The 13,735-nt window shown below is 38.8% G+C and overlaps 1 protein-coding gene across 3 annotated transcripts in view; it reads right to left on the bottom strand.

Moving 5' to 3' along the window:
• CAMK4 (calcium/calmodulin dependent protein kinase IV) overlaps window positions 1-13,735 on the bottom strand; it is a 219,016-nt gene that overhangs the window by 85,091 nt on the left and 120,190 nt on the right. For 2 of the 3 annotated variants that reach the window (XM_047851916.1, XM_047851925.1), the window contains exon 3: window positions 2,067-2,129. In XM_047851916.1, coding sequence (XP_047707872.1) covers window positions 2,067-2,129 — 63 coding nt within the window. Of the gene's footprint in view, window positions 1-492; window positions 567-2,066; window positions 2,130-13,735 lie in introns of those variants that run through there. The other variant, XM_047851933.1, reaches the window with a different exon arrangement.

The raw sequence follows: 13,735 nt of genomic DNA, 5'->3' as shown, positions 1-13,735 counted from the left end.
CACTCTCTGTAATAGCAATATATTGGATCATCATCAATAAAGTTTCCGCATTCTGGTAACAGTAGCCATTTTTCACTCTCTGGTTGTTTTGACCAGTTACTACCTCATTTCTTTAAAGGTCCTTTTGAGTTTTTATATTTTTCTTTTTGACAATTCAAAGACAACTGCCCTAGAAACACTTCCTAAATTTTGCCAAAACATCAAAATTTCTGAAATGCTCTGGAATTAAAAAACGAAAGCAAACAAACAAAGCTTCTTGAAACATTTGAAAGCATCATGGTTGCTAGTGATGTAAATGCCTCTTTCTCCTGGAAGGGAACTTGGAATTAGGGGTCTGAGGCAGAACAGGACCAGGTTAAAGTCTGTCCACATGGGAAGGATACCTCTCAACAGCTAAAATGTTGCTGGTGGATGAAGGGATCCTCAGAAAAGTAGTGATGGCAGTGATTTGACTGACTATAACAAGACTCGCATCACACTCAGATAACTCACCCAATTCGGATATTTTCCTCCATATATCAGAGAATCTAGTGACCAGGACTCATCCACATTTGAGGAAAATTCTACATTGACTTGTTGTTGAAAGAAAAAGATGGATAATGTAAAAGTTGTGACTGTATGTGGCAAATTTTGTTAATTGCTTACCCAAAGCTCTTCTCCCCCTACTTTATTGCAAGCAGATTTTGTACAGAGAAGCAAGATGCCTAGCTTCAAATTATGGATCATGATTGGTCTAAGCCACCTAGGATAATCCTGCCCCAATTTTCCAGTTCCATGATCTTGTGGAACTGGAAAGGGATGATCTTGTGGCCAGCTTTGGCCAATAAAATCTGAAGAGAATTCTGATGCAGCTGGAAATTTTGAAAAAGCCTCTACTCTTCTCATCATACTCTGCTGGCGAAGCCTTTTCAATTCTTTCTTTCTTTCTTTTAGAGATTGTTTTGAGAGAGAGATAGAAAGAGAGCAGGGGAGGGGCAGAGAGAGAAGCAGACAGAGAATCCCAAGCAGGCTCCATGCTGTCAGTGCAGAACCCTACCCAGGGCTCTATCTCATGAACTGTGAGATCATGACCTGAGCTGAAATCAAGAGTTGGATGCTTAACTGACTAGTCACCCAGACATCTCCAGTTCTTTTTGTCTTGAGTATAGGACTGAAGACCTGTTAAAACTGTGGAGCAGCCATTTAGGACAATGAAGGAACAGCGTGAGGGTGGAAGATGTCTGGGTCCTGAATAGCATCACTGAGGAGCTGAACCAATGCCAGCAACTGCCTGCCTTCTGATTATAACATAAGAAAATATATGTTTACACTACCATATTCAAGTTTTCTGTTACTTATAGCTGACTGCATTGCTAACCCATACGTTAAGTTTTAAGCACTTTGCTTGGAGCCTAACTAAGCATTGTAGGTCATCCTCCTAGACACCATAACTTTTTCAAGAAATGAGTAAAATATTGTCTTTAAGTAGTTGGCTCAGTTCAAGTTATGGCCTGGAAAATGATTTTGTTCTTTTCACTTCATTGGCTCAAGAAAGCTTTTTGCCAGACCTTTCCCTCAGCACCTTTGTCTGGACATAGCCTAGAGCAAAGCTTCTGAGGACATGTTATTTTCCCCATTGAAGTACATCATTTATTTGAATCTTCACATTGTTTCTGAAGTAGATCCTCTCTCAAAGGAGACTGAAATGACTTTGGAAAGCAATGCATTTTCTTCACAGGCTTTTTCAGCAATGGCATATTAATAAGATAGGCACACAAAAGGAAGAAGCCAGTGTTTTCTTAGAGTGAAACAAAACTTCAATTTTTAGTTACCCTTTCATGCATGAAAACAAAGATGGCATGTATTGCTGATCTGTCCATTTTGAGACTCTTTTGAGGGGTATTATTTTTAAGATTTATTCAGCTGCTGAATTTAAAAATGTGATCAGATGAGGACAAGGGGCAGGCCACGGCTGCCTAATGGTGGTGGAAGAATCCCTATCTCATTAATAGCATGGCCAGCAAAGAAGAAAAACCCCATTCTATAACTTTGAAAATTTTTGAAATAGAAGATTAAAAATGACTTACAATGTTTGGATGTGAGAGGCGAAGAAGAACTCCTATCTCAGTTCTTACGATTTTTTTGTCCACCTAGAAGGCAAAATGAAAGAGAGAAACTGAAAGAAACTCCCACCTTAGAAATGTCTTAACTGTGGCAGAGAATCAGAAACAGCAAAAACCACCTGGGTGAATCAGGAAATTGGTAGAGGCTCATTCCTGAGCTTTTTTGTGTCTCTTCCTTCCTCCTACTCCACCTTTTTTTTTTTTCAGTTGCATGTCTTTCTTCTCTGCTTCAGACATAAAGTAGAACTAGTTACAAATGTGGATCACAACTTGTCAGACCTCTTGCTTGGCCCTATTTAAAACACTACTCTCACCACTAAGGCAAAAAGTTCATCTCAACCTATGTCTCCTCCTCCTCTTCATTTCTCTTAGGAACCCTGTCCCAACCCCACTGGGTGGTCAATTACTTCACCTGCCTTTCTCTCACACAGGTGGGCACGTAACCCAGCCAAACCAATCAAAGTACTCCTCCCTGGTCACCGTGGTTGAGTCACAAATACCCATCAGATCCAAGTCATCCCAGTCGGGGCCCTCACCAGAAATTTTGCTCAAATAATCAAGAAAGATGTATTCCCTTTTTCTCTGAAATTGTGAGAGCCAAAGGGAATAGAGTCTGCTACTACCAGTGACCATTAAAAAAAATTTTTTTTTACATTTATTTATTTTTGAGAGACAGAGTGAGACAGAGTGTGAGTGGAGGAGGGGAAGAGAGAGAGGGAGACACAGAATCTGAAGCAGGCTCGAGGCTCTGGGCTGTCAGCAAAGAGTCCAATGTGGGGCCCGAACCGACAAACTATGAGATCATGACCTGAGCTGGAGTCGGACGCTTAACCAACTGAGCCACCTACCAGGGACCATTTTTAATACTCTACTTGTATTAAATGAAAGATCTTTAAAAAAGAGAGGCATTTCTAGAACAGCCAGATGACATGACAGATCTCTTCCAAAAAGTTCTTGCCGTGTGCTCTATTTCAGTTTCTGCAGATGGCTTATGAAGAAAATTTGGATAGAGAATATTTTCATTATTTTTTTATTATTTTTTTCCAGCTCTGAGGTATAGTTGGTATCCAAAAAACCCCCATATAATGTATACAATTTGGTGAGTTTGGACATATCTCTATGCTTGTACTAATGAACATAACCTCTAAAAGTTTCCTGTGTCCTTTTGTGTTGTGGTGTGTGTGTGTGTGTGTGTGTGTGTGTGTGTGTGTGTGTGGTAAGAACACTTAATATGAGATCTACCCTCTTAACAAATATTTAAATGCACAAGACTGTATAGTTAACTGTAGGCATTATGTTGTGCAACAGTCTCTGGAACTTACTCATCTTGGATAACTGTAACTTTGTACCCCCTTGAACAACTCCTCCTCTCCAGGCACCCACTGGTAACGATTCTATTATCTACTTCTATGAGTTGGCCTATTTTAGGTGCCTCATATAAGAGGCATGCAGTGGATACAGATTATTTTTATCACAATCTTCTCTTCAGGTTAATAAAGGTTTCCTCATTATTACAAAATAAATATAATGTTCGTTATCGCATAATGCTTTAAAAATTTTTAAAAACTTGAGTGTTTCTTATTTAAGACTGTTACTATTCAAGACTAATGTAACACTGTGTGTCAACTGTACTTATAATAAAAGTTTTTTAAAAACAGGGAAAAAAGACCAATAGTATTCAAATTTATTCTCACTATACATTTAGAGTTTATGTAATATAAGGTTTCCTTCTTGTTTTCATAGATTTCTAATCAATATAAAGTAAGTCAGTGGGATCCTTTAATTTTTTAACATGATATATTGATATTAAACAAATGCTTTTCTAATAAAATTATGCATTTTAAGCAAATTTCTTTTTTTACCATGCTGTGTCCCATATATTACATATTGGGATGAGTTTTTAAACATTTTTATTACATTTTAGCTATTTGACAATTAATTCATCTGAACTGTAGAAATGCTGAGAACACACCAGATTGCTTGGACTGGCAATCTTCTGATATAGTTACTTGCTTTGAATTCAGAACTAATTTCTTTTTAAAAATAATTTTTAAATGATAATTATTTTCCCAGTGTACTCCCAATCAATGGTTCTCAAATGTGATGAGAGGACCCTTCAAGATCCCTGAGATTCTTTCAGGACATATGTGAGGCTGTCTCTTTTCTAGTTGCATATCTGAGTAAGGCTAGATTTTTATCTGTACTTGAAACAGAACCACAAATGGAATGCAGAAGCAGACGAGAATCAAATGTTCTTCTCTTAAGCCAGATAGGAAAGAGATTTTCAAAATAATGCTACTCTTCTCAAAAGTATTTTTTAATTTTGGAAAATATAGTTATTTTTCATAAAAAATACTATTTATGTTAAAATGTAATGGGTTTATTATTGTTATGTTTTTAATTAATTAATACTTTAAAAATTCTGTTCTAATCTCTAATATAGCAAATGTTTATGGCATTTGGAATCTCAATAATTTGAAGAGTATAAAGGGTTCCTAATGCCCAAAAGCCTGAGAATTACTATTCCAGAAAATTTAACATCATACATTTTAAAATAGAAAGGCGACAGAGAAGAACAAAAATTTAGTAATAATTTAAGTGAAAGAAAAAATGCAAACACAGTCTCCTTTCTCCTCCCTTGAATGCTGGAGCCTAGGTCAAATCAGGTGCAGGTCATGTCTTCAGTGGATGCTGAGAAAGGAGTAGCAGATAAGAATCGTAGAAAAGGGAACTTAGAGAAAAAATGGAGCATCAAAAACCAATCCAAAGAGAGTAAATTGAGTGACAAAACCTTGACTACAAGTCAAAGTGATGCCAACCAAAGAAACCAATAGGAGGTAGAGCTGAAAGGGAGAAGTTGACTAAAGAGAAACGAGCAGATACATGACTGAGAAACCAGAAAAAGACAAGACTGAGGTCAGAGTCTTTCCCAGATAGATATGCTGAGGGCCATTTGCTTTCTTTTTGAAACGAAGTCTCAGAGTTTGGCACAGGTGTCACATCTTGAAGGTCACACAGGTGTGTATCTTGACCGCCACATCTCTCACATCTTTCCAATATTTCTCTTGTTCCAGAAGTTAGTATTTCCTTCCTGCTTCTGACTTCCCCCTCCAAGCTCCTGGAAAGGTCAGGAGGGGGACTGAGCCCTGACCCTGCCACTCACAATAAGTGATGTTTTTCTAGAAAATAACAGTCAAGCACACCATAAAAGTCAATGGGTAGCTATCTGAACAGTCATTATTGCTACTTGAAATTAGCTTCCAAGTGCTACTATAATTAGCATCTTCAGAAGCATCAACAGATGGCTTTAACAAAGCAGCATTACAATACTGAAACCTATAAAATTACCTTCAGTATTTACAAAATAGCTTGAAGAATGATAGTGTTTGGTTACTAACAATTCACAACTATAAAATATATAATGTATATTACTAAAATTCTAAGGTAGGGGATGTATTTTAGCCCAGGTTCCCCAGCAAACAAATATGAGGCAAGGATCAACACGCTGGTGTTTTATTTGGAAGGTGCAGTTAGAGTGGGAGAAAATGGAAATATGGTGAGGTAACAGGGACACGATGCAGTCAGCACACTGACTACTGTGTCACAATGAGCTATAAAGAAATAGCAGGTCATACGGGCAGTTGCAGCCAGTTGGCATACAGTACTTATCCAGAGAAGCTTTACCTGACTATCATGATTGAAGAAGTTCATAGGAGGGACCCCAGGCATCTGCCCAGGGATCTCCTTATCCTGTTTCCCACCAGTGAAATCTCACCTTTTGGTGTTAACTTTTCCATACTTTCAGGCTGCATATCCAGTCTCTTTGGCAGTCGTGATCCTATACCCCTCCTCATAAGGTATTATGTCCCATTCAAATCCAGAAGTGGCTGGAAGGGCTAGAAGTTTCAGGTGTGTGTCTGGTTGGCCTAACTGCATGAAGTAGCTAGTGGGCAATCCAGCTTTCCCTGGTCTGGAAGACTGATAGACAGAAGGAATCTGGAGAAGCCCATAGGAATTTCTCCAGTCACGATGGGTTCTTGAGTTTTATCAGTCACAAGGTAAACCAGATTGACAACAATGGGATTACATTCCTGCCTCTCTAATTTACTGCATTTTACTGCTTATCGTTAAGAGCTCTGTCTTCCACTTACATTGTGTCATTGTTCTAGTTACCAATTTGAATGGCTTGGGCACATGGGGTTTTTCTTAAAACCTATTTTAGCTCCTCTATTTAAATTGCCCTAAAAATTCAAAGAAGTATTTCCTTTCATCTCCATAAAGTCACTTTTGAAACATTCAATTTTAATAGCTTTTGAAATACTTTCAATATAAAACATATTTTTGAAGATTATGCATATGAAAAATATTAATGAAATAATTTAATAAAAGTGGTTACACAGATGTGTACACTTTTAATACTCCATGGAACTCAAGATGCCTTAATATTGAAAGAAATCCCAATTTTGCTATCTGCCTCCATGGGGGGAGAAAAAGAAACGACAAAATGTATGATTATAGAGTAATCTGAGAGAAAAAGTTTCCACTGTCAGAAAAGAGTTGATCAAACACGGACCCTTCATTAAGATATACAGCAAAAACACTCCTGTGCTGGGGCTGAGAAAGTTGTAGAAAAGAAGGGAGAGAGGATTGAAAAATACGTGAAGAAGTAATGAGGGCTTACAGAAAGAAAAGGAAACCCGTTTCTGCATTGTGGGAGTGACAGATGGAGACAGGTGGTAAAGGAATTGGGAAGGAGAGGATTTTTAACACCAGATCTCTGGTGAACTTGAGCCGCTTGGCCATCTCAGATGTGGCCTAGATCCGGACTCTGGAATTTTAAGTACTCTTGGTGAGGTGGGGTGACCTATATGAGTAGAGACCACTGCTCTAATTCTGGGACTCAGTCAAGTACAGTGGCATTTCCACATCAAATGCTCAGCCTCATCCCATGTTCTTTGCAGGAATCGAGACCATAAATCTTGTTTGTCTAGCTATTCTTTCTCTGGTTTCTTAGGCTCATCTGTGGTTTGCACAGTGACCAAAGAATGGAATGTGAAGTACAGAACTGTGCTCCTCAAATACTTTGTAGAAAAAGGCAAAATACACATTATTAGTGGATAAATAAATAAGAAGTCAAGTATCTTTAAATTTTCACAGCAATTCTCTTCTGCATAGCTTCTGCTTAATTTAGCATCCTCTTTTCTGACATATCAACAAGTACATGTCAGCACTAACATGCTTGATGAAAAGACTTGACAGCTGGCACTCTGTTAAGTTCAAGAATGACAGTTTTAGCCTACAAGGATTTAAAAGGTAAGAATTGCTGTATGAACATGCAAAAATCAAATGTGGGACACAGATAAAAATACTGAGGCTCGTATCTCCAACCACTGTGGAATTTTAACAAAGTCTGATTATTCTCTCTATATTCTTGATCTAATAGAAACCTGGACATCTCATGATACCTTACTTTTCTCAGAGTCCTCTCAAGTGGTGTCTTGTTTTTGTCCCAATAGGAAATATATCACATGCCTGGAAGGGTAGGTGTCCTTCTTGTTCTCCATTGCTATCTCTAAACCATTTCTCCTCCCTTGTCCCCCTAACACCTCAGCTGTTTTAAAATGTCTGCCATCAGCCAACACAATCTGCAACCTCTTTTTGTTTTAGTCATCTTCCTATCTCTTTGTTACTCATCCTATACTGAAGATTTTACCAGGTTTCAGCAACTTCACCTCAAGCACTGATCTGTCATCATTCCTAACAACTTCAACTTTCATGTGAATGATCCCGTCAACATCCTTGCCTCTAGTTTCTTTGCTATTTCCTCAAATTCCAACAATCTCTTCCTCTACTCCCTCCTAGTAACCCATTCCCATGGTCATATTCCAGGCTTTATCATTATCATCAATTGTACCCCTTCAAAGATATTGATTTCAAATAGCATACTCTCTGCTTTCCACTTCCTGTCTTTTTAGTTCTTAGATTCCATGGTCCATTAGGATAAGCATGGATGTGCATATTCCCCCAAATCCTTTGCTCTTATTGGGGTTTGCCAAGAAAAACACTTAAGTTGGTCAAACTTTACTTTTCTTTCACTCCATGTCTGTGAGTGAACTGAAGTGTCTGGAATAAGGTGCACAACCATCTTGACTTGTTCCATTTTTAATTTATGACCCCAAATCTCAGGGGACCCTCAGCTCCTCACTCTACAACAGAACACTTTACACTCAGTCTCCTCTAACATTCAATACACCCTCCTCCCTTCACTCTCCTATCACAGCCTTGCTTCTAATCCACTGAGAAGGTATAAACAACACAAAGAGAACATAATCTTCTCATCATTCAATCTATCAATCTATATACATCTGTATCCAATTAACTTCATCCGTTAATTCCACAAATACATGTATTATATATATGTATATACATTTAATGTTTACTTATTTTTGAGAGAGAAAGAGGTAGAGTGCAAGTGGGGGGAGGGCAGAGCAAGAGAGGGAGATACAGAATGTGAAGCAGGCTCCAGGCTCTGAGCTGTCAGCACAGAGCCAGACACAGGGTTCAAACTCACGAACTGCGAGATCATGACCTGAGCTGAAGTCAGACACTTAACTGACTGAGCCACCAAGATGCCCTTTTTCACAAATATTTTTGAGCACCCACTATGCAGATGTTATTCTGGCCATGAGGATATAGCAGTGAACAAAATGGATAAACTTCCTGGGAATTTTATGTCCTGAGAAGCTTATGTTCTACTGAAGACAAAAACAGACAAACAAACAGTCCAGAGTTGATAGTAATACTAAGGAAAAAAAAAAAAAAAGGTTAAGGACATAGGATGGCGAAGGGTGCTGTTTGAGATGGAAGGTCAGGAAAAGTCTCTCTGATAAAGTGGCATGGGACATAGCAACTTGGATATGAGGGAGGAGTGTTCCACACAGAGAAACAGCAAACACAAAGGCCCTCAGCTAAGAATGCCAACAAGGAGGCCAGATTAGCCAAAGCAGAGTGAGAGAGGAGGAAAGGAGTAGATGATGATGGAGGCTCCTCATGACCAGGAGCCATGTAAATAGAGAGCCATCTTGACCAAGGTAAGAACTTTGCATTTTAGTACCAGAGAGGTCAGACACAATTGGGAGGTTTTGAGAAAGGAAAGACATGATCTTAGTTAAGATTTAAAAGGATATTCTGAATCTTGTAGGGATGAGGATGATGAAAAGAATAAAAGTAGGGAGACTCAGTACCAAGTTAGGGCAGTTGTCCCAAGGAGAGATTATGGAGGTTTGGGCCCAGGTGATAGTGATGATAGAGGTATGAAGCAGATGGATATTTTTAAGGAAGAGAAAAAAGTATCTGCAGATGAACTGGCTATAGGATGTAAGAGAACAAAAAGGGTAAAAGTTGACCACAACTCTTTCAGCATGAGAAACAGGAAGCATAAAATTGCCACTTACCAGGGTGGGGTGGGGGCTAAGACTAGAGGAGCAGGTTCAGAAAGATGCTAAAAACATTTTGGCCCTATCCCTTGGACTGAACTCACCTATGAGCTGTCCCCTTTTATTCTAGCTCACTAATCATCTAACTGATCTCTGAAGAAGCCAAGATCATTTACACTTCTAGGCCTTTCCACTTTGTCAGTACAAAGATAGTTTTCTGCTTGAATGTTCTCCTCCCAGATCTTTAAGTGTGAGTTTGGACCCAGTGGAGAGGAGAACGGAAGGGGAAGCTGCACTGTGGAGGTGACGGCAGTGACAAGCATTGGACATGATGGGGTGGGACAGGAAGGGTATTAATTATAGAGGAACCAGTATCCTATTTTACATTTAACACTGACTAGCATAAAACCAACCTTGTTCTGATCAGCATGGGAAGACAAACTCTAATAAAGTATGTCAATCAAATAAGCTTGGTTTTGAAAACTGTGAAACTCATTTTTCTATAGTCCTGTTAACAGTCACCTCCCACTCCTTGCAGACTCTTCAGTCACTGGGATGGCAAAATGGAGAAAAGTAGAACTTTCCAATGGAAGGGGGAGCCCACGGATGGGGACAGAGTTTAGGCAAGTCAAGAATGGCTCTGACCTGAAAGAAAGATGCTTGTATTTCAGAACCTGAAATTTCTGTAGTCAGGTAGATTCAGAACAGGGCAGCTCCTTTAAGCAAGGTGCCTCGGCTCCCTCACTCCTACATTCTAAAATCTAAGCCTTTCTGCTCACAGATGCCAGAAATTCTTTCACAAGGAACAGCCTTTTATTTTACAGTGAATGAAACAGGCTTAAAATATTCCTGGGAGAGATGACAAGCTGAACAGCGTTTATACAAAAGATTTGGCTCATGCTAGACTCTCACTAGAAACAGATTTGGCTTAACAGAGAGAAAGAAGAGAGCGGAGAGAACATGGTATATTAAGGAGAAAGGACTTTGTATCTTTCACTAGCTCTTTCCTTGTTCTTTAATCTCTGTATCTCTCCCTGAGATTAAGAATATACGGAGGTAACCCTGATTTAATACCTCTTATCCTTAAAAAGATCTCATCCCTCAGTTCCTCACCTGTCTTCCTGCTTTCAAAGCATTTCTCTGCTTCCCTCCACAGAAAAACTCTCTAGAGTTGTCTCTGCTTTCTTTCTCCACTTCCTCCCTCCACCTACCCCCCCCCCCCACCTTTTTGTCAGTGCAACCCAGTCTGGCTTCATTCCAAGAACTCCTCCAACCACTCTTATAGAAGAAATCAGTGGCCTCCTTGGAGAAGCACTTGGAGCCAAACTACTCATCTTATCCTGTCAGCAGCATTTGATATATTTGATCACTCCATTCTTCAAATAAAATTGATTATTCCATGTCACCATTCTGCTCTGACTTTTCTTCTACTTTAAAGGCTGCATAAGTATTGAAATACTTCCTAACTAATCTCTCTGCTTGTATTCTTACCCTTTCCAATCATTCCCTTTGCATACAAGCCAGAGTGAGGTCTTTAAAATATAAATCAGATCATGTCATTCTCCAACTTAAATGCCTTTGTTCACATCCATTGTGCTTAGAATAAATGCAAACTCTTTACCATGGACCATAAAACTCTGGACGGCTTGGCCTCACTGTTTTGATCTTATGTCATTTTTTGCTCTACCCAGGCCATTCAACTACTAGACCATTCTCCAAAGTCTTTGCACTTGCTACTTCCTTTTCCACTAGACCTTCTGACTTCACTCAGAGAGTAACTGAGAGGCCTTCCCTGGCCACTCCATCAAAAGTGACTACACATACATACATACACCATGAATCATATCACCCTAATCTCTTTATAACATTTACAAACATCTAGATTATCATTTACTAATTCATTATTTGATTCTTCCACCAGAACACAAGCTCTGTGACAGCAAGGGTTTTATTTTCTACACATTCACATCTCCAGCATTATTTACCAATGCCTGGTATACAATAATTTGTTGAATGAAGAATGAAGGAAGGAAGGATTAAGCTAGTATATGAATACAAAAGATGGGTGGCTTAAAGAAAAGATCCCTGGTTTGACAGCTTTGGTTAGTTAAGATTAGAACTGTTAGATTAAAACAGATTAGTCTGTTCTCCTGACAGTTGAATCTGTGTAACATTTTTGTCATGTTATTGACACCAATGGAGTGGAGAACAACTATCTTACTGGCAAAGATCTGGAAGCACCTATATCTAGGGCCTGCATGGATAGTAGCCTGCAGTTTCCAAACTGTGAGTCACAAAGGATTATTATTATATTACAGCACACCTTGCCTTTTTGTGTGCAATCAGTGCTTTGAATCAAACACAACTGGAAAAAAAGATTACAAGAAGATGAAGTGATGAAAATGAGGAAATGGTAACAGTGAAAGTTGGAGAGCTGGGGGATCCTTGGTAAGCAGAGGATTATAGGGATGTACCTGCAAATTCTTGGCTTTGTCTCTGTGCCTGCCAGGGGACAGTTCAAGAGGAAAGCTTTGCTAGGTCCCTACTCCTGCATATTCCAAAATGAGGGCACATCAACACCAGTACAGTCAGATCCTTGCAAAAAAGAAGTTGATATCCTGTGATAAGAAAGGAATGTAATGTCAGCCTCCCAAATTCTCATTTCCGGAGCATGTTGCCAGGGCTAGAAGAAAATAAAGAGATACTAGAAATTTTTAGATAAGTTTCATAGCCATATTTTTAAAAAAATTTATTTATTTTTGAGAGAGAGCAAGAGAGAGCAAGCACAGGGGAGAGTCAAAGAGAGAGAGAGAGAACCCCAAACAGGCTCTGCAATGCGGAGCCCAATGCAGGGCTTGAACTAACACTGAAATCATAACCTGAGCCAAAATCAAGAGGCAGAGGCTTAACTGACTGAGCCATCCAGGCACCCCTCATAGTCACATTGAAAAAAAAAATGTTGAAAACGTAAGAGTGAGGAACATACCCACTGTTGTAACACAACTATCGCTAGTATTCTGGTTCACTTTCTTTCAACTCTTTAAACTCTGAATATTTCTTTACATACTTCAAATGTGGAGATACAGTTTTGTTTCTTTTAATTTTCATGAAAAATATCATAAAACTTTATGGTCACCTGACATTCACAAGCAGAATGTAAAACAGCTTCCTAATGGCCTGGTGTCATCAATGGCTATATTTATCATTAGATACTTATGATTTCTTACAATTTGCTACTCATATAAATCATTCTGTAATGAAGTTCCATGGCTGTACTTTATTTCAAAATGCAACTTGAATTCTGATTCCGCCATTAAGTCCTTGATAAAATCATTTATCCTGTCTGAGGATATTTCAACTTATTCATAGATAACATGGATATAATAATTGCTACCTACAGTATCATTGTTGTAAGGAGTAAATTAAAATATATAAAGAAATCTCCTGGCTCATGGTAGATGTTCAGTGCCTTTCCTGAAAGGAACTTGTAAAAGTAAAGTAAGTATTTCCTAGTCTTCTATTTTCATTTTTCTATATTTTCCCATAAAAATTACTGCAACGGAAATAAACTAAATTTAGCAATATTGGGATTTATGAGAGTGCCATCCTAGGAAGGAAAAAATGTCTAATAAACTTGAAATACAGTTTGGTTCTTCTTTTCAGTGAAAGACAGTTTCATCAAAATCCTAAACTCTATCCAATATAATCTCCTTATTTGAGGGTAATCAAAGAGGGGAACTGATATCTGTTTGCATTTACATTTAAATGCCTTCCTTCACTATTTTTGAAGATTGGGATAAGAGCTGTACTTCTTTGGTTAAGCTCCACGGAGGTTTTAAAACCAATTTCTTATGTTTATTAATCACTGTTGGCCGCTGAGGTCACACCTGAGTTACTCCACAGCTGGGTATCAGCAATGCCCTACAGACATCAAAAAGTTCCTATAGAAATGAACAAAGTGCATCATTCCCTTTTAGTGCTGAGATGGCGAAGCTGAAGGAATGCATAAAAGCTTGCTTTTTGGTCCTTTTCCTGCTTCTATTCTTGCTAGGACCTGCACCTCTACTTTGCACATGCCTCAGTGCAAGTGGCGCATGTCCTCTGTGTAAGGGGCAAGAAGTTAATGACTTCTCTAGAATAGAGAACATCTAAGGATGGACCAGGTGAGAATGACCAGACACAGCTATCATATGTGTA

Source organism: Prionailurus viverrinus, chromosome A1, assembly GCF_022837055.1.
Source record: "Prionailurus viverrinus isolate Anna chromosome A1, UM_Priviv_1.0, whole genome shotgun sequence".
Taxonomy (NCBI): Eukaryota; Metazoa; Chordata; class Mammalia; order Carnivora; family Felidae; genus Prionailurus; species Prionailurus viverrinus.
The sequence above is the reverse complement of the archived record's forward strand: the minus strand, read 5'-3'. Positions and strand labels throughout refer to the sequence as shown.